Consider the following 20,707-nt stretch of genomic DNA (forward strand, 5'->3'; position numbering starts at 1 on the left):
TTGGTGGGGAAACGAGGTAGAGCATTTTTACGGGGAGCGCGAATGGTAGAGAGTAGTCGGTGCTAGATTACGCCTAATTAGCCAGGCAAACAAATGCGATCCACGAAGTGGGCTTATGGCTAGAAAGCGAATTTAATTAACCGATTCAGTGGGACAACGGACAACAGTCGCAGAGTTCAAACAAGAAGTTTTTTTTTATACGGGGGAAACACGGGGCGTATGAGCAATGTGTGCGTAACGAGTGCACACGGATTAAAAGTACACATACACTGAAAAAGCAGTGATGCAAATTGAAAATTTCCAAAAAATATATAACTGGTACAATTATTTTTGGGGCTCAGCAAATACGAAGCCTTGATTCATATATTATTCGATTACCTTTTTAACTGATTAATTTAGCCATAATATATATAGACATACATATGTATGTGTGGCACTGGGATTGAACACTTTATTTTTTTGATCGCTGTGCGCGATTATCGCCGAGCGATGATAAGCGCTGATTAAAGGCAAATAGCGATGGCAATCGAAGCCGCCCGCTCACTGCCCCCCCTTCCGCCTCCCGCCTCCCGCTGTCCGCCCGCCAGCGCTCTCTTTCGCTCCGCCGGCGATTTCGGGTTCCGGTTGCCGCTCAACCCTTTTCATTCGCCAGTGGAACGCGATCGCGTTTGGAACGCAGCCGCTGGAACTGAGAAGCGGCAGAATCGCCAGAAGCGGAGAAATGGCTCACTCATCGCAAACGGGAGCCGCGCAGGCGCTCAACGGCCAGCATCCGGAGTTGGCCTTCGCGGACGCGGACGCGGATGGAGATGGAGATGAGCGGGACGAGCCGGTGGCGGAGCAGGAGCAGCGTCAGCTGCTGGGCGCCATGCCCAGGAAGCAATCACTGAGCGAGCGACGCAATGTGGAGCTGCCGCTTTTGAAGATGGTCAACGAAAAGGAACCGGAGGCGATCATGTCCAACTCGGCGACGCCCTCGCCGGAGGCCTTTGCACCGGGACTGCGGCGCAATTCCATATCCATGCCGTCGGGCATCAATGCCCTGGATCTGGAGGCACTGCGTCTGCGACACCAGATGCAGCCACAGGATGCGCTGCACGAGGAGATCGTGAGTATTGCTCGCCATTCACTTCGCCCGGCAATCAAATAATCATCTTTAATTTAACATTGAATTCATCTTGTAAATCTTGTGCCGATGTAAAACGAAGAATCTGGCGTAGGAGGGGTATAAAAAGATGAGTTTATGACCCACTAAAATACTTATATAAATTCCTCGAAAGACAAGTCGCTTGGTATTCTCAAAAGCTTAAGTAGAAAATTTACATAAAACGATAAGCTAATTGTAGGTTTTTTCAAACGAGTATCCATTTATGAAGTTAACACACTTTTGCAGGGAGCTGCCTTTAGAGGGTATCTAGAATGCGGTACAGCGTATCTTCTGCTATTTTTTGTCTCTTTTTCCATTTTTTTTTTAAATATATAATTGCAGCAAACCAGTTGAGCAGTTAAGCCTCATTCGAAATTAAAATACAATGCGTAATTAAGCGCAGCGTCATCGCCTCTAGTGTGATTCCTCGCGCTCGGCGAATCTCGCCAAATTACAGAAAAGTTATCCAAAAAATATCCAAACGTTAATTGTGCCTTAATTATATGAAGTTGGCAAACAATACACATGTGACGAAAACCCGAATTTTAGTTAATAGTCACATGATGGTCCAACGGTACAAATGGGCACCATTATTTTAGCACATTTAGTGTATTTCAAAGAATACCTTTTAAGCAGTCGCTTAGGCATCCATTCAATAGATTAGTATATCACATTAAATGTCCATTAATATATGCATAGTGCTCCAAATACGAATTCATAGCTTCCGACATTTGCATAAACATTTATGCTAACAAGCTATTATCATTGGAAATCACTTGAATTTGGTACAAATTAAAACAAGTTGCCGTTGAAGGCAACAACGTGTTCATTATTCTTTAAACGTATTACATAAGTATATGTTTTTATTTTTTTCCCACTTAACAGAGACGTATGTAAGCGCAAAGCAATTATGATTGATTGCCGATATTTCGCACAAATATTTACATTATTCCGACCGAACGAACTCTCTGAATTCCAAACTAGAATATCTGAATTATTAGCGCATCCGATATTTTTTCCCGTGGGAGATTTTGTCTATTATTTTCGATGTGTTAACACTCAAACTCATTACTGGTGTCGGAAGGTAGCGACGAATGCCGTGCGCTAATTATAGAGCTGCAAATACGCCGTCGGGCGGGCGGAGGGGGCGTGGCCAGGCCAACGCGGCGTATGTGTGATGTGCCCAAGCGATCAACTGTCACACAGCGAGAATATAACACATACGCAGTGTGGTCTGTGCGCGGCATGCCCAAAAGTATGCAATGTTTTTTAGCTTCGCAACTTTTCGCTTCGAAGAGAGTTGAGAAAATGTGGAATAAATAAATATTGAAAGGGAGACATGAATGTCACACCACGCAGATTTAATTGGACCGATTTTCTCTGTTGTATTCCAAGATATTGCAATAGTATTCGATTTCATAAAAGCCGTGTAAAATATATATGTACTTTACTTTGGTATGAAATGAAATTATTTGCAGTGCATTCATATTTATGGCCATACGTCACGAAGTAAGGCTGAATCGGCGCTAAAATTCTAAAACCGCAGTACGGTCGACAATCAGGGTAGCCGCAATTAATTTACGACTGTGCCGGATAATTCTATCAAAATCAAATTCCCACTCATGATTGTTCTGAGTGTGGGTGTCGATACTTCCACTCAACGCCGCGCAGCGACTGCGCTGCCAACGCCAACGCCGACGCCGACTGCGACCGCGGCAGAGGCTGCGAGAGCGAAGCGATTAAAACGCATAAATTGGGGCTTCAAAAACAATATTCAGGCAATAGCGATCCAGCAATTATCAACGGTTAACAGTGCGATCGCGGCACTAACGGCGTTCGGATCGGTGTCCTATGTAATTAATTTGGCAACTCGACAGTATCGGCGATTTGAACTAGCTCAAACATAGTTAACAGCAAACCAATAAAACAACTACTTTGCTAATTTAGCAAATAATTGTATTACTTTTTTTTTGCGAATCAGTGCGGTGTTCGTGTTAAGCAACTTCAAGTAGCCTTGTGTACTTGTAATATAATATAATATTGTGCCTGTGATAACACAATAATTGCATGATATAATTCCTGAGTGCCCGAAATGAGCTCGCCCAACAGCCGCTTCATCCTCTCGAGTGTTCCCATCGAGGATCAGCCACCCGCTAAAGATACAGACACCGCCGTCATACTCGATATTAGTGCGTCTGCGGATAAGGATAAGGCAGGTACTAAGTGTGGCCCGTGGCTCATGAGTTTCTCATTCCCAATCTCATTTCGATGCGATGCCAGTTTTCCGGACTTGCGGTTACTTTGAGCCACCTTCTCTGCGGTAACGCCTCTGTGCTAATTGCACTCACCTTGCCCAAGTGCAGGTGTCAAAAGCCCAGGGAAGCCACACACAATATCACAATATGCGAGTATATTGTATTGTACCAAAATCGCGCACTTTCAGTTACAATCGCCAGCTGTTTGCTCTATCTAGCCAGCTATCTATATAAAGGAAAGGTGTCTGTGTGGCAATATAAATTCCTATTCCCATTTTCCAGATAGCCGACGATGCGACCTCCAGCCTGGGCACTCCGGCCACTCCGGATACACCGGGCATTACGGGTACGACGACGACGACGACATCGGCCAATACGCCGGATAAGGCCATCAATTTTGCCAACGATGACAGCGATGACGAGTTCGGGAACGCCAGGAGACCAGTTCACCGGTGAGTGATTTGTTCAGATACTGCACTGATAACCCAGTAGTAGATAGTGGCTTAGTTCCATGTTGTATATTTACATAATTTCAAAGAATACAGTGTGCAGCTGCTTTAAACTTGGCCCACGCTGTCGTTGGGCACTTTTTTCCCACTTGAATCATCGGGCAATTAGATTAATTAATCGAAAGTCGCTGCCTTTTGTCTCCAGCGAACGACAGTAATTCAATTGTGGCGTCGACTGACTGCCAGTGGAACGTGCCTTACCCAAACATTCCCCTCCACATTAACGCCCCATCGGTTAACGAGTATCGGTTGCAGCTACTGCCCACTTCCATGCCAATTCCACAGCGATTTTCACTCGCCGCGACAGCGTGAATTCCTATGATTACCCACATGGAATCGCCAAGGTGTTGGACCAATAACAGTTATTATCAAAGTGATAGGCTGCCCCGTACCAGGTGTAAAATTGCACACCTGAGCCATATTTACTATCTATTATTGTAGTAGACATGATTTGGGGAAAGTATCTGTAAAAGGAAATTCATAAATACATTCATTCGAGATTGAGTCCCAGATTAATTATCCGGCTTTATATCAATTCAAAGCAGTTCAAACCAGCCGACTCGAATCGAATGCTTTGCATTCTGATTTCAAGAGCTCTCTTATCAGTAATTGCAGTGTGCACTGCGAGTGATTACAAATCAGCCCAGCAACTCCATAGTTGCATCTTCTACTAGAAAGCTTATTGCAAGGGATATATGTTGTAAGATACCATAAGAAACGGTTCCAATGTCTCGCTGAGATTTCTCCAAAGGAAAGGGTCTGAATATACGTAAATATGTATGTACATCTCGAGTTCGCCGAGATTTCTCCACAGAGACAGAGACCCGTGTCATCAGCGTTCAGCTTTTGCCGGCACACACACGCGATGAGGCAATTTAAGTGCTTAAGCACATTACTATACACAGTCTCGGTCTCCAATCTTCTCCAGCGTCTGATAAGTTAATTTGGGGTGGAGGAAGCTCCACTGTACAGATCTGGAGCTGTGCGGCATGAGCGACATAAACGGACCTCGGCTCAGTTGATGATCGCGATTGGGCGTGATAGCATCCGCATATCCAACTCCAACTCAAGGCGCCTCCACCAAGTGATATATCTATATAGATGTTATATAGTCGTTGTGGTATATAGTTTATATATCGGCTATAGGCAACGGGGGAGTGTTTACGACTTTTTCGAGAGCTGCCAGGCCGCTTATCAACTGTAAATAAATCAGGCCAAGCAAGTATATATACACGTATGTACATATATATAATTATAGAGCACAATATCAGCTCCAAAGATTTTCGTGTCTCGGCTTTTTCGTCACTTTTTGGCTCTGTTTGTTTGCGCGAGATTTGCATACGCGAACGGAGCGAAAAGTGTGCGTTATGCAAACAAAAATTGCTCTGGCTACCCGGAAAGTGAAAAGTGGAAAGTGGGCTCAACGACTGTCTTCCGCCCCCCGATAAGGGCGATAAGGCGACCCCGATGGTGTTGCAAGTTCAGGGTCCATTCGGTTGCATCCACGCATTTGAATGAGCCATTCCACAAGGCCTCACTCACCTTATCTCATTCGCTATCTGCCAGAAACAAACAAAAATTAAGTGTTTTCGGGGTATTTAAAATAAAATATACACATATGTAAGTCTAGCAAATTGCATCTGTAAATGTTACGTCTGTTTTACTTATCAGACTCATAAAAGAATTTAGGTTCCATATACCACGCCTATCAAAGGGACAATCAACATAGGTCTTCCTCATTTGTTCTGATTGAAATGCTCCATAAATGAGAAACTATTTGGTAAACTCATAGAGTTTTATGGGTTTTTTAATTGATTATTTAAAAAACTGCAATGTTTTCGAAGGCGTTTTCTTCATTACTCCGCTAAAAATGGTCATAGTGCCAACAAAATGACTGTTTTGTGCAGCTAATTACCAATGCTAACGATCCCTATCACTTTTTGGAGGCATACAAGAAATCTAATTTTTTTCAATTTTTTGCATTTTTTGTAAGGGGTAACATCGTCAAAATTTGAAAAAAATGGGTCAAAATTTACATGTCAAAGCTGGAATGCAATTCGATTGGGAATTTAATTACGAGCTCAACGAGGTATAACAATCCATATTTGGACCAATATTTCGAATGTTGTGTTCAAAATACTGATATTTATTTCCGCAAAAAAACAGAAAAACGATTTTCGGCAAAAATGCAATATTTACGATTGGTATTTTCTGCATAACTTGACTAAAAATTGTCAGAAAGTTAAAAGAATTACATTTTTGTACTCCTAATTACCAAAACTAATCAACCAAATCACTTTTTGACCGACATTGTTAAAATAATTTTCGGCCAAATTTTCGCATTTTTTGTAAGGGGTACCATCATCAAAATTTACAAAAAATGGCTAAAAAATAGAATCGCCTTTTAAGGACACCGTTCGATTGGAAATTTAATTACGAACTCGACGAGGTATGACATTCCATGTTCGGACAATTATTTTTAAAGTTGTGGCAAAAAAACTGATTATTTTATGCCGGAAATTCAGAAAATCGACTTTTCACTATTTTCTATGGGTATTTTCATCATAACTTCACTAAAAATGATCGTAAAGATGAAAGAAAAACTGTTTTGAGCAGCAAATTAGCAAAGCTAACCATTTCTGACCGATTAAGGACATTTTTTTTTTTATATTTTTTTTCATTTTTTGTAAGGGGTAACATCATCAAAATTTGCAAAAAATGGGGAAAAAAAATTATTTCCCATTTTTAAATGCCAATCGATTGGAGACTCAATTACAAACTCAACGAGGTGTAACATTCCACATTTGAGTAATTATGTCGATTGTTATGAGCAAAACTATGATAGGGATAATAGGGATCATACGTAGGTCCAAAGGATATAACCCGATATAGAACTAAAAGGTACCACTGATTTCTTGCAGCGATCGTTTTCGGAGCAGGAGACGCGCCTCGATTGCTCCACTGCCCGCCCTGCGGCTGAACAGCAAGGAGATGCTGGCCAGCGACTTCGATAGCCACAGCCTGGCCTCCAACCAGGCCTCCATCACCAGCGTGAACTCCCTGGCCAGTTTGCTGCGCGAGAAGATGCAGGTGAGTTGGTCCCACGCGCACAGAGTTCAAAGGTCAAGTTGATAAAAAACACACATATCCACAGGCATTTCCGCAGCTGATAAGGAAAAAGAAGCGCGAGACGAAGGACTACAAAATCAAGATATTCGTCATCATCATGTTTTTCATCATCATATTTCTGGTAAGCAGCAATCATCAGCGAACATCAGCGTTCAATCATTCATTCATTTATTCATTTATTGAGTCGAAGTGGAAATCACTGGCATAGTGAGTGATCATAAACATGATGATGCAGAGCTTTCAATAGAAATTTCTCAATGAGAATTTGTAGATTATTTCGCAGAGGAAATTCTTAATATCAATAAGACAATGACTTTGCATCTATGCTTTTAAACATTTTTGGTTGACTTAGCTTGTCAACCAGCTGCACACGATAAAAGTACTGTGTGCGTTGCAGATAAAGGGTGATTGAATAATTTTGCCCGATGTCCAAATGGGTTTTATGAGCTCCCGAAAAGAGTGTGTTGAGTTGTTAAGCCTTTTATCGCCTTGCCTTTTATTTTGAGCGCCTTAAAGTGTGGCACTTTGACAAGGTTACTTAAAGAAAGCCAAGAGGCCACAAGATATGGCAAACATATGTGTAGAAACTCATTCATCGATAGCTTTTCAATTTGCATCCGTTTACCCCCACAGATTGGCTATGCCTATGTGGCCTACCACCAGCAGGTGCTCACGAGGAGCTACTTCCAGAAGATCAAGTTCAACTCGCACGACCGCATCCTTCGCATCCTGAGCCACGAGGACAAGGAGGTGATATCGGGTCAGCTGGGCGTGACCCTGGGCTTCGACACGGCGCCATTCCACTGCCTCGAGGAGCAGCGGCGCACTGATGGCAGCGTGTGCATCGAGTGGAATGGCATAGCGCGACTGCATATGAACTTCGAGGACAAGGGCGTCTTCCGGTGCTACACGCTGCAGTGGCAGGCACTGACGCCGGGTCTCCTGCCCACCGATTGCTACGAACTGAAGCGGGACAACGGGCTGTGGTTCGGCGGCGGCGTGACCAAGGGTCAGGAGTGGTCCCTCAGTTATGCCAACTTCGATTTTGCCCCCTATGCGTCCGGCGACGCGAAGATCCATCAGTTTGGCAATGGGGTGAAGAGGTACTTCATCAACTCGATCGGCGTGGCCATGCAGGTGAGCGAGAAGACGCCACTGCAACTGGGCGTCAACCGGACGGAGAACCGCTTCTGTCTGCGGGCGGCCAACGATGAGTTCACCTTCGTGAATCACCTGACGCCGCTGCCGCAGTTGGACTACCGCATCTGCACCACGGAGGACATGCGCAGCCTGCACATGCTGATGACGCAGCAGAGCCTGTGGGATGGCCTCAAGGAGCAGGAGTTCAAGGTGCTGCACTCGCTGCTGGAGGAGCCGGTGTGGAGGATACCGCACACCGAGCTGCCCGAGTCCCTCAACGAGTCCGCCATCTGTGACTACTCGGAAAGTGCCATTGCCATGGGCCTCGGCCACATCGTGATCAATGAGTTCTGGCAGGAGAACATTGGCGACTTCACGGTGGACAAGGCCCGCTTTCCCACGCTCAAGGACACCATCGATGTGCTGCACCGCAGGGGATTCAAGGTGGTCCTCACCATCCAGCCGTTCATCAGCACGGACAGCGCGAACTTCAAGGATGCAGTGAAGCGCAAGCTGCTGATCTACGAACGCCACTCGGAGCGCAGTATTCCCGCCCTCACCCGGTACAAGAGTAGCTCCAGCGCCGGGGTGCTGGACATAACCAACAATGCGTCCGTTCCCTGGCTGCTGGAGAAGCTGCAGCGCCTGAAGGAGGAGTACGGCGTCCAGAGCTTCTACCTGGACCTGGGCACGGGCTACAACCTGCCGCACTACTACCAGTGCCGCCAGACCCTCGACAATCCGGACACCTATGCCAGGCTGTTCACCGCCAGCTTGGAGGGCGCTGGGTTGATGGCCGTCTCCACGGCGAGTGTGGTGCCCAAGCCGCCCACATTCCTCAGCACTCCGCCGGCGAACGCCACCTGGGAGGGATTGCGCGAGACGCTGGGTGCTGTGCTCAACTACGGCGTCATCGGCTATCCGTTTGTGTTGCCGGGCGTGATTGGCGGCGACTACCTGCTGCAGCGACCGCTCACCAAGATGGTCAGCTTCTATTCGATGGCGCAGCCACCGTTGCCCGAACCGGAACTCTTCATCCGCTGGCTCCAGCTGGCCACCTTCATGCCGGCCATGCAGTTCAGCCACCTGCCCTCGGAGTATCGCAGTGATCTGGTCACCCGGGTGGCCCAGGAGCTGAAGGAGGTGCGCCAGCTGATCGTGATTCCACTGCTCAAGAAGTACCTCAATCCGTCGATGAACGAGGGACTGCCGCTGGTGAGGCCCCTGTGGATGATGGATCCCCACGATCCCGCCTGTCTCATTGTCAGCGATGAGTTCTCCGTGGGCGAGGAGCTCATCGTGGCCCCCATTCTCCATGCGAACCGCGAGGAGCGCGAGGGTGAGTGAAAGCTATCATGGCATGGTATCGTCCTTTACTGATGTCCTGTGTGTCCTGTTTGCAGTTTACTTGCCGCAGGGCGTGTGGAAGGACGGCATCGATGGCTCGCTGAGGAAGGGCAGTCGCTGGATGCACGGCTACCGGGTGCCCAAGGACAAGATCGCCTACTTCCGCAAGATGCCGGACAATACGCGGTTCTAGGTGCACTCCCTAAGCCATCCCGATGCACTGCATCCTTGTGATATGAACTACATAGTGACAGAGAGAGAGAGAGAGAGAGAGAGCCGGCAATTCCGCATACATCTATCTGTATTGAGTAACCTAAATACTATATATATATATATATAGATATCGATAAGCCCGCGATCGTAATACATAAAATGCCTTATCGCTAGTGCCTAAGCGTTATCCTAAGCCTATGTAATTTCCACTTTTAATTTTCCATATAATTCTTTTTTTGTTTGTTTGTGCGTCGTATAGTTATAGTTAAGTACATCTGGGATGATCGCTTACTCGCTGAATAAATATGTTCCATTGCAACGCACTGCTCCTTCAGTGGCGGCGTCAATAAATAGGGAGGAGTGTGTCCTGTGGTGCTACTTGGTCCTGCAAATCGGCAGCGCGGCCTCGCAGGGCTCCATTTCCGGCGGCTTCTGCAGCAGTCCGCACTCCGCATCGGCCACGACCACGTCGTGTTCGTCCAGACAGACGACGGATCGCCGGCGTTGCGGTGGCGCCACCGAACCACCGCCAACGGCTGGACGACAGGTGACCGGACAGAATTGCCAAGGACCTGGCCACCAGTGGGCAGGACACGGCTGGTCGCCACATCCGCGCGACTGACGCGCGGGTCGCTTGTTCTTCGCGTGCGTCCAGCAGGGCAGCGTATCAGCCAGAGCTTTAAAAGGATCAAGGATTAAGTGAGTTTAAGTGGCAATTTCAGGGGATTTCATGCTGGATTGCTGGACTCACGACTCACCCTTGCCGTTCTCCTGGCAGCTGGGCTCCCGGTGCTGCACGCCGCCGCCGCAGCTGGCGGAGCACGCGGTCCAGTTGCTGAGGCGCCACAGGAACTGCCTGCCAGCGGTCACATTCAGCGCGGGCAGCGTGAACTCGTAGAAAATGCCAGCGTTGCTCTCATTGCCGCGCACAATCGCCTGAGGAAAACCAAATGGAAAGTGGGAAAGTCGGAAAGTCAGTGAAAACTCAATGAGTATGAAACAGCAAACAGCAAACAGCAAACAGCACTCACATATAGCGATATGGAATGCTGAATGGGCTGAGGTATTGTGATGGTCTCCTGCTCGTCCACGCGATCGTAGAGGCTCTCGGCGCCGGCAATCTCGAACTCGCCGGGCATGGAGATGAGGCTGTCCCCGTTCAGATAGAATCGCTCCCCGCCGCCCGTCGCGATGGCCAGGAAGTGCGGCGAGTTGGCCAACTCACGGATGAGGATGTGGCGGGCGCGTGCCGGTATGGTGACGATCTCCACGTAGGCGCCATCCTTGGCGGCGAACGGATCCGCGTAGGTGTCCCTCACCGGCTGGCAGTGATCGCCAGTACCGCCGCAGATACCGCACCGATCGTCCTGCACCTCCGAGTCGACGATCCAATCGCAACCAACTTTCTGAACGAGATGCGGTTCGCGATCAGTTATCGGGACATTGGATTCGGAATACCCTACCTTGCAGATGCCATCGATGCACATGTTGTTCGTGCCCAGCGTGCAGGGCGTGCCATCCAGCACGGTGGCGCCCCAGTTGGCGATTATCGTGTCGTCCACATCGCTGCAGAACAGCTTGCAGGGATTATCTGCCGGATAGATTGAGTTCCAAACTAAGCATCATATGGAATACCAACCAGCTGATGGACTCACTCTTGTCGAAGAAGGGCAGCCACTTGTACGTGGCACCCTGGTAGCTGACGTTGTCGAACCGCGCACACTGCTGCGCCCGGAAGCTGGGCTCCTCCGCCGGACACGGTCGCTTCCGGCAGATCTTGTACCGCTTGCGCTCGCCAATGCAGAAGACACCGCCATTGGCGGGCACCGGATTGTCGCATTCCCGCTGCTGCGTGGACACCCCACCGCCGCAGCTGCGCGAGCACTCGCTCCACTCGCTCCAATCGCCCCATCCCCCATTCACCGCCGCCAGCTCCTCGCGGCGCACACACTTGCCGTTCTGGCACCACTTGTTCCGGCCGCACAGCGTTCCCGGTGCGGTGGGCCGCATGTGGGTGACGCACTCGCCGTTCACCTTGCACCACAGCGTCGAGCAGAACTCGTGGGGCGCCGAGCAGGCGCCCACCTCGCTGTCCGTGGTCAGGTTGAACTGCAGGCGGCACTGGCCCCTCGCATTGTACCGCATGCCCGGCAGCTCGCCCGTGTAGTTGTACTCGTCCAGTGGCGTTGGCGGATCGTCCAGGCACTCGCCCAATCCCTGGCTGCAATCGTTGGGGAGTCAGTCACCTGGGTTGCTTGTGGTGTGGCCACAGGATACTCACTCGAGGAAGTGCGTGATGTACTTGCGGCTGCAGTTCGACCAGCAAACCTGCAGCGTGTCCGCCCCAAAAGTGGGCGTCATGATGTGCACAATGGGACCCACGCGCGGATGGCAGCCGATTTTCGCGGTATCATGGAACATCCCAAAGCTGTGGGGCACACGAAGAACAATCCATTGGGTTACGAAAGCAACACGAAACATAACAAATCGTGGAAACAAAGTTGCAAAGTTGACGTTGAGAAAATGACCCAATCGTGGGGCCTTCCCCTCCCGCCCCCACCCCCTCAGCACATCGCTCCAAAACCTGATTATTTTAATAGAATAATAGCCAATTGGGAGCAAATCGCCAGTGCAGCACAAGCAGATATACCCGATTAAAAGCACATAAGCGAAACCAAAACAAACCACCTGTTTTTTTCTTTTTTTTCGTTTTGATTTCCCGCCCAGAGAGATTCCGATTCCGGTCGGCTTACACAACCCATCGCCACTATATCTTGGCCGATCGGAGAGATCGGGGAGATCGGGGAGATCGGGGGGATCGGAAGGGAGGAGCGAACTGAGCACGCTAGACTGACTGACGGCCCCTGGGCTGCACTGGCAGAAAAGCCGCGTGAGTAGTAATGCCTAAAATTGTAACTAAACTCGAAGAACTACGAGTGTTATAAGCCAACTAATCAACTGAGTTCTTCAAGACACATGGTTAGTTTAAGGCATTTTAGTGCGATTTAGCAAGAAGTGATTGTTTTCAGTGTACGCTGACACAGTAGGCGACCCACAGCCACAGCCACGGAGCAGCCACTTGGAAACTGGAAAACTTGGCAACATGGCACGAACATCGAACGATCGACCCAATCCAAACCCATACGATCCGATCGGATCCATTACGATCCAAGTCCGCCGCTCTACCCCCCCAGCCCCCTCTCTCCGCCCGATACGACAGCGAAAACCGGACCCGGCTGTCGCTGGGTGTGAGTGGGAATGAGGCGGAGTGTCTGGGTGTGCCGACCGCTCGAGATCGATGCTGTGATCACGGTGAATCACATGGAACCATTGATGATTGCCGGCAATGGATCATTGTTTTCGGGTGATGATGGAGGAGAGAATATGCTAACATAATATTATATTATTATTATTATTACTAATTTAATATGATATTATACTATTCTTAGGCACAAAGCCCAACTTAGCGCCAAAAACTATGCTATGATTTTTGGCCAACGAGTTCTTAGCCATATTTTACATATTAGGTTTACAAAAAACAAACTTTAGTCGTATCATACAGCATCGTAGATTTTTTCAGTTTTCTCGTGGGTCATAGACATATCTAAAACCGTGACATTGAGTGACTGCAAGTGACTGCCAGTGACTGGCCAGTGACTTGGCGATCATCTCTGGCGAGATCTCGGTGCCTCGACTAATTGAGTTTGAATCGAGCAGGAAGCGGGCTACATATAAATCTTGATCTGGAACTAAATCTGCATCTGAAACAGCAACAGAATTTGTATCTGAATCTGGGTATGCAACGCAGGCGATCATTGTCGCTGAAAATAAGGCACACACGCAGGTGTCAAGGCATCCGTCGCGTCCACTTAGCCGCCTCGTTTGCAATCAAGCAACTTGTGCTCTTGCCTGCTTTTGCAGTTTTTTTTCTACTTTTTTTTTTTTTATTTTTTAGCTGCTTGAGTGCGCTGGCGATTCATTCATTAAACGGAATTGGGCTGGCCATAAATCTTGGCCGGGGGATGGGGAGCGGAAGTCACACGGGCCACTTCACTGGACAGCAGCGCGTGGGGCATGCGAGTGGGGCAACGTCTGGCGCCGCAGGTGGCAATGCAAATCGCTGCCGGCTACCTGTTGTTGCACACGCACTCCTGCCTCCTTAAATTCAATTTACAGATCATACGGAGTTACAACATCAATTTCCCCCATCCCATTTCCCCCAAGTTACCCATTTCATTCACTTACTTGTGGCCCAGTTCATGGGTGATGGTGTGCGAGAGCATGATGCCATTGTCCTCGTTGACGCTGCAGGATTGCTTCGGCTTGCACATGCCACCCACGTTGGCCAGGCCGAGTGTCCTGCGGATGACACACGGACATGGATATAGTATATCGGTATCTGCATCGGATATCAAATGGACTCACATGCAGTTGTTGGCGCAGATGTTCTTCCGTGTGATCAGGATGGCCACGTCGTGGTGATGCGGATCCTTCTCACTGCCCTTGTTCAGTTTGTGCTGCCAACTAATCAAAGATATATAAAGAAGAGTTGATAGATATATTCAAGCCCACCTGCAGAAACGATCCAAGTTCTTCTGGGCATTCTGGGTGAGATTCAGCTGGAGCTGGGACTCCTCCTCGTCCAGCTGAATGATGCGCACCACAACGATCTCGATGGAGTTGCCAATGCTGGGATCCTTGTACAGGGCGGACACCATGTTCATGATGGTCAGCAGGTAGCCGTTGAGGTCCCTGTGAAATGCCGACATGGTGGCATCGGCCACGATGAGCGTCTCCACATGCCGTGGACTGCTGATGGAACGCCGTCGCCTGGGCATCTCCGGATGAATCTCCGGCTCCGTTTGGAACTGTGTCTCGTACTTGAACTTGGTGTGCGGCACTCGGTGATTTTTCTGCTGGTGATGGTGGTACTTGTGCTTGTGATGGTGATCCTGCTGCTGGTGCTGGTGCTGGTGCTGGTGGTGGTGGTGATGGCGCCTGATTTGACGCCCTCCCTGCACCTTCACCTTGCCCCTGGCCTGCCACTCCAGTCTCGTCTCCATCCGCCGGCGTGGCTCCCGCGTGCCACAGTTGCTGACCTCCGCGCCAGCACCTCCCGATTGGCCAATCCGCTTGCGTTTGTTCCGCTTGCGCGACGAATGCTAATGGATGGATTATCAAAAGGATCATCATCAGGGGTATAAGCCAACGCACCTTCGGTTTGACGGAGGAGCGCTGAAAGACCACGTGCGGATGCCCGTTGACCGGATGCGCTTCGTGCTCCTTGGAGGGCTCGATGAAGTACTCATTGCTGGCCGTCCGGATGTGACCCACCTGGCAGAGAGTGATCAGTTTTTGGGCGAAGCACGGGCAGCTGGAGAACTCACCAGTCCGGAGCAAGTGGAGATGGCCACATTGGTGGCCGGCTGGCCGCGCACCTTGCCATGGAAGTGGCAGTTGAGGTGGCGCGCCGTCAGCGACGAGCGCGTGCGCAAATCCCGCCGATGCCGCTCCACCACCAGATGGGGGGCCAGGAAGTAGCTGTGCGCCATCAGCTCCAGATGCAGTGTCTCGTTCGCCAGCGGCACCAGCACATGTAGCTCCGCCGCCAGTGGATCCTGCTCCGAGTTCAGGCTGCGCCGCTGGCGATGCCGCCGATGATCCAGCTCGTGTGCGTAGTCCAGCTGGTGGGTCATAAACGCCCCATCGGGATGAACGCGTCGCGGCACCACCAGCTGCCCCTCACCCGCCATCAGTGCGTCGGAATGGAGGCCGTAAAGCGGACGTACCCCACTGCCCTGTGTGACCACAATCAGCCACGACCAGTGGAGCAGCAGGCCCAGCCAGCGACGCCTGATCCACATCCTGCTGCACGCCATGTTCCTCATCCCGATCCTAGTCCACAGCCCACTAGCCGTTATCCAGTCTCAGCTGTCTCAGCAGCATGGCCGCGGTCTCATAATACGGACAAGGATCTTGGGCTGGTCAGGATCAGCGCTCGCTGAAATGGAGGAGGTAGGAGATGTATCTTTGCTCTACATGGAGTGTAAAAAGATCTCAGAGATTTTCAACGCCATTAGGCCCACTGTTTTCAGTAGCAAACTAGATATTATTTATGACGCTTGTTAATGAGGCAATCAATCGTTGAAGTACTGAGCTTACTGCTGCGGTTATCGCCGATCATTGTGGTTTCCATGTGGACCATTCGGACCTGGCGCCATCCAGCCCACAAGTTGTTGTTGAAGCAATCTTGGAATCGAATCCCATCTAATCCCATCGAGAGAGACAATCCGACTTGGGATTATTGTTGTGGCGAATTGTGGCATACGGAGGCCATAAAAAGAAAGAGTCCACTTCCAGATACAATAAATAATCGGTGATTTGGCTTTTTGGCTTTTTGGCTTTTAGCAAACGCTTTCGAGATGAAACGCAGACAATGGATGGGCCAACAAAATATATGATAGACGAAAAAAGCAGACACGGGCCATAAAATTAAGCAAATTTTTTGTGGAGTGCGGCGCTTCAAAGACAGCAACAACCATAACAACAATAACAGCAACCACACATTATCAAAGCAACACGACAACTTAATTATTCAAAAGATTGACGCAGTCAACGGCGCTCTTATCACGATCACGATTTGTAATTTATGATAAATGTTGGCAATTCCATTAATACAATTTAACAAAAGCTCATTAGCTCCACAGCAGCCGATTTGGCGATTTGGCGATTTGGAGATTTGCAGGCACCCAGTGAACTCGCATACCCTGTAAATCTATTACTTAGTTTCTTTAAATCATGATTCATTTGCAGCGAAAGGATGGATGCTACTGTACATATAGATCTATGGATGATACTGTATACATAGATATGTATCCAACTTCATGGAGATGGCTGGCAGGTAGTCGCAGCTACCCCACCAGCGTGATGGGCAGCACGTAGCCAACGCCAATGACCTTGACGATGGCGCCTGGGGCGCAGGTGCCGTTCTTAATACCCAAACCCGAACCCAATGCGAATGCGAATGCGAAAGCGAACTCATCGCGTCCATAATGATGGCCATAAAGTATGCGCTTAAATATGGGATATACCCCAAAATTCCCACTCCCGCCCATTCCTGTTTCGATTTTGATTCTGTGTATCGTCGCACTCGAGTTGCGGCGAAACTTGAAAGACTGACCAGCTAAATTAGCAAGCGCCACATGATCGTACACATATTAAAATGTGGCCATTGTCCAGCCAGCCATCCGCTTGTCCCATTATGCTGCAGTGCCTCCCGTTCCGCCGGCTCAATGGAGTGTGGAATGGCGTGGCTGGCAGTAGGCGCCACTCTTAATTATCAATCAATCAATCACTGCCGCCCGACGGACGACTCCCTCCACTAAATGTCAGCCAATTGATTGCAGACTGTCTGCCACGCCCCGCACTTCCCCCGCCTATATATAGATGTATGTATATATATATAGAAGCCCCAATTGCGTTTCTTGCTCAGGACTCGCTGGCAGATCAGATCCTTGGAGCTATAATTTATGGCTCAGTTTTCCAGATCAGAGTCGCAACTTTGAATACAAATAGATGGGCAGCCCGATTTGATAACGATTTTTTGTGCATTCGAGGTACTTCCCCTTATTCCAGCAAACCGGATAGCATCGGTTGGAATAACTTAACATATATTTAATGCAAGAATTCATTGAGAAGGGCGAATTTCGTGGAAATGTCCGCATGATCTCATGTGACTTGGACTTCTCCATACGCGATGCGGTTTGACTTTTTTATTTGGTGGGGAATTTCACTTGAATTCTCGAAGATCGAACCTCCTCCGCATAATAATACAGACGTATAAAACAGCAACTCTTACTATTTTCTATATATAACTCATTCACACGTTGGCGTTTCATTATTTCGCTTAGTTCGGTCTTTAGGCGATTTGTTGACCATTTATCACTAGATTTGTCGCCTCTGTTTTTTTCCTTTACTTTTTTGCTCATCGATCATCGCCGTCGAATATTTAAGCTAACGAAAGACCAAATCAAGATCGAATACACGTACTCCTCCTCTTTCCTGGCGGCCACGACTGCATTCGAGACAAAAACTAAAAAAATCCAAAAAACAGACCCTCTGGCTGGCGAATTTCCGATTTCACTTTGTGGAGGCCTCCAGTCGAGAGGCGAAGCAATTTGTACGCCCACCATCTATCCAGTTGGCCAGATCGGATCCAAGAAAGAGCCCAGCACCCAGCACCCAGTACCCAGTACCCAGTACCCAGTTCCCAGAGTTCCAGACTTTGGATCCAGACTAGTCCGTGGATGTGGATATGGATGTTTCGGGGGGTAAGTTTTGGGTTGGGGATTGGGTGATCGGGCATCTTTGGCTGGAAGCTCCATTGATATGTCTTGCCATTCATGCATTGTAGTTTCATTGAGAAACTCAGACAGACGCACATGGAGCTGGCACATACCCTGTAAAGAGGGGTGGTTCTGACTCCGCATGCTACACAAATGTTATAAGATTGCTTATTGTTGCATGCTCTAAATGGTGTTTTCGATATAGTAATATCATTTCAATAGTTATTTTTGGGATTTGCAATTTGAATCAAACCAAAGTGCAGACTCTTGCAGTCAGCGAGGGTATCAAAGCTTCGTAACGTAACCAAGTTTGCTGCCTTGCTCGTTTCTTTTTCATTTATGGCGTTTTTTTATGAATGAAATGAAGCTTTTCACGTAAAAACGACGATTCCATATTGCTCGCTCGGCTTCGGTTGGGTTGCTTGGTTGGCTGGTTGGTTGGCTGGTTGGTTGGTTGGGTTCCCCATAGCCCCCCATTCCCCGATCTCTGATCATCCCCTGCCCCTGTTCCTGCCCCTGATTATCTGGGGGCCCCGCCCTCGCCGGATCGCCGGATCGCACGTTACTCCGATGATTTCGCTCCTATCTGGGGGCACATTTGAATCTCTATGGCTTCGCTCGCATGTGGGCCGAAAATGTATTTTTATGGCAGCGTCGTTCGATTTATTATTTCATTTGTTTTGTGTTTTGTGTTTTGTGTTGTGCTTGTGTGTTATTTGGCGTGTACTACACACATGTCTGTCTGTCTGTCTGTCTGTCTGTCTGCCTGGAAAGCGTCTTAAACTTTACTCATTTTCTGCTTCCGATCTTTTTTTTCGCACAGCCATTTCTCATTTCTCGGGGATGTTCCTTTGCCTTTTTTAATGGACTGGTCGCGTCCAAAATACAAAATAAAAAATACGAAAAAAAACAAAAAACAGATCGTTTGAATTCGGTTTGTTTGTCATGACATTGTGGGCATCTCGCCGCTTGTGACCATACATGACTGGCGCTTTTTTTATTTTCACCGTTTTTGGGAGTCGCGCTTTTTGTATTTGATTTATTTTTTGTTTTTTTGGTTTGTTTTCTGCGCGATAAAGAGTGTGTGTATTTTAATGTTTTGTCTTCTGCTTTTTCGTGAGATCACACACAGGAAATTGGCAGTGGAAAACTCAGAGATCGCTGCTGGTGATGTGATGCCAAAACACAAATTACTAGTTGCACCTAAGATATGACATCTATTTGCTTAACTTAATGGCTTAACAACCAAAGTAATGTAGAAGAAATGAAGCTGGCCCACTAATCAGGAATATATTTAATAAATGTATCTGGCAGATACCATCGCTGGATCGCAGATACTTCGCATTCTTCGGATGCCCCGACTCACCGATTCCGAATTCAATGTGGAATCCAATTCCGAGAGGCGCCGCTGATGAAGCCCGCAAATATTTTAACCGCAAACAACAGCAAAAGCCCGTCGGCAGCAGTTTAGCTTTATTATTATTCTTTTTTTTTGTATTTTATTTTTTTATTTTACTTAGGGGCGGCGATTATAACGCCAGGTAGGAGAACGCAGGCCCCAGACAGCCGCTCTTTCACAACAATGGCCGATGATTTCACAAGTCGCGAACCTCGGTTCACAGGCACAGGTAAAAAAAACAATAAATAAATACCCAAAACCGGGCAAAAAAAACAGAAAAAATAAAGCGCGTTTTTTGAAAACTCCGATATTACGATTCGAAATTCGAATCAATCACAAACGCACACACACACACACACACTAGTCCGCGAGTCTTTTTCTCTATCTGTATTGGTGTGGAGTCTGTTTGGAATGGACGCCGTTTTGGATCTTTGGCAAACTGTCGTATTGTCCACTTTTTCAACTGGAGTTTCCGTTCTTCCCGGCTTGGCAGCGTTTTCCCTGATATATATTTTCCCAAATGGATCGTCGTGGATCTCCGTGGATCTCCGTGGGAAGCGAGGCACAAGCAGCGCGGGTGAAAAGATATCGTGCAAATACAAAGTGTCGAGAGCTGTGTGTTGCTTAAATAGATTTTCCTCTCGATCTGTTCGAACCGCCCGGCTCGACGTCGAACCTGGCCCAGTGCTGCCAAAGTAGCTGGTGCGCATAGCTATTACAGAAAAAAAAACTTCAAAAACAGACCTATCAAATATTGCATATTTATTAAAAAAGAGTTTTAAATAAAATTCCTTCTTATTCCATTTCATTACAGAGTTACCTGTGGGCAGTGCTACTTGGACTTACTGCCATTTCAAGCGCACTGCACTGCAAAAAGTATGCTACATTTTATTCATTATTAAGGCATTACTCCTTTACTCCTATTACTGCCAGAGGTGTCTCAGCACCCGGGTATTTGTGGACACTCTAATTGGGGCAATAACAAACACCCGGGTCTTTATTATTAGATAATATTTATACTTAATTGACACTATTCTATTTATATGGTTCCAGCTGGCTTTCAAATTGAAATAATAAAATTATAAGTAAGATAGCTGAATGTATTACGTTACATTAAAAGGAATTACTGAATAATACTAGATACTAAAAAATACTAAGTATTAAATACTAAATAATACTAGTACTAAATACTAAATAATACTAAATACTAAATAATACTAAAT

The 20,707-nt window shown here is 47.8% G+C and overlaps 3 protein-coding genes across 6 annotated transcripts in view; 1 reads left to right on the forward strand and 2 right to left on the reverse strand.

The window, feature by feature from the left end:
• The window catches only part of LOC120457023, a 14,017-nt gene extending 11,783 nt beyond the window's left edge, over positions 1-2,234 (reverse strand). The window contains exon 1 of the mRNA XM_039644183.2: positions 2,093-2,234. The gene's annotated coding sequence lies outside the window, so the exon portion shown is untranslated. The remainder of the gene's footprint in view (positions 1-2,092) is intronic.
• On the forward strand, positions 411-10,063 carry LOC120457021 (myogenesis-regulating glycosidase). 3 transcript variants are annotated; one of them, XM_039644177.2, is made up of 6 exons: positions 411-1,108; positions 3,685-3,854; positions 6,833-7,001; positions 7,066-7,161; positions 7,674-9,519; positions 9,584-10,063. In XM_039644177.2, the coding sequence occupies exons 1-6, from the start codon at positions 722-724 to the stop codon at positions 9,718-9,720; spliced, it is 2,805 nt and encodes a 934-aa protein (XP_039500111.1). In that variant the 5' UTR covers positions 411-721; the 3' UTR covers positions 9,721-10,063. The 3 variants fall into 3 exon arrangements, with proteins under 3 accessions (XP_039500111.1, XP_039500112.1, XP_039500114.1); XM_039644178.2 differs by lacking the exon at positions 411-1,108 and adding an exon at positions 2,944-3,359; XM_039644180.2 differs by lacking the exons at positions 411-1,108; positions 3,685-3,854 and adding an exon at positions 5,008-5,145.
• On the reverse strand, positions 9,811-20,066 carry LOC120457020 (A disintegrin and metalloproteinase with thrombospondin motifs 7). 2 transcript variants are annotated; one of them, XM_039644175.1, is made up of 12 exons: positions 19,452-20,066; positions 15,128-15,741; positions 14,955-15,074; positions 14,313-14,902; positions 14,166-14,264; positions 13,986-14,099; positions 12,022-12,168; positions 11,396-11,961; positions 11,204-11,331; positions 10,772-11,146; positions 10,499-10,676; positions 9,811-10,417 (listed from the first exon to the last, which is right to left on the reverse strand). In XM_039644175.1, exons 2-12 carry the CDS (start codon positions 15,626-15,628, stop codon positions 10,116-10,118), a joined length of 3,120 nt encoding a protein of 1,039 aa, XP_039500109.1. In that variant the 5' UTR covers positions 15,629-15,741; positions 19,452-20,066; the 3' UTR covers positions 9,811-10,115. The 2 variants fall into 2 exon arrangements, with proteins under 2 accessions (XP_039500109.1, XP_039500110.1); XM_039644176.2 differs by lacking the exons at positions 9,811-10,417; positions 10,499-10,676 and having other exon boundaries at positions 10,920-11,142.
• Positions 20,067-20,707: the final 641 nt, after the last annotated feature.

Source organism: Drosophila santomea, chromosome X (assembly GCF_016746245.2).
Source record: "Drosophila santomea strain STO CAGO 1482 chromosome X, Prin_Dsan_1.1, whole genome shotgun sequence".
Lineage (NCBI taxonomy): Eukaryota > Metazoa > Arthropoda > Insecta > Diptera > Drosophilidae > Drosophila > Drosophila santomea.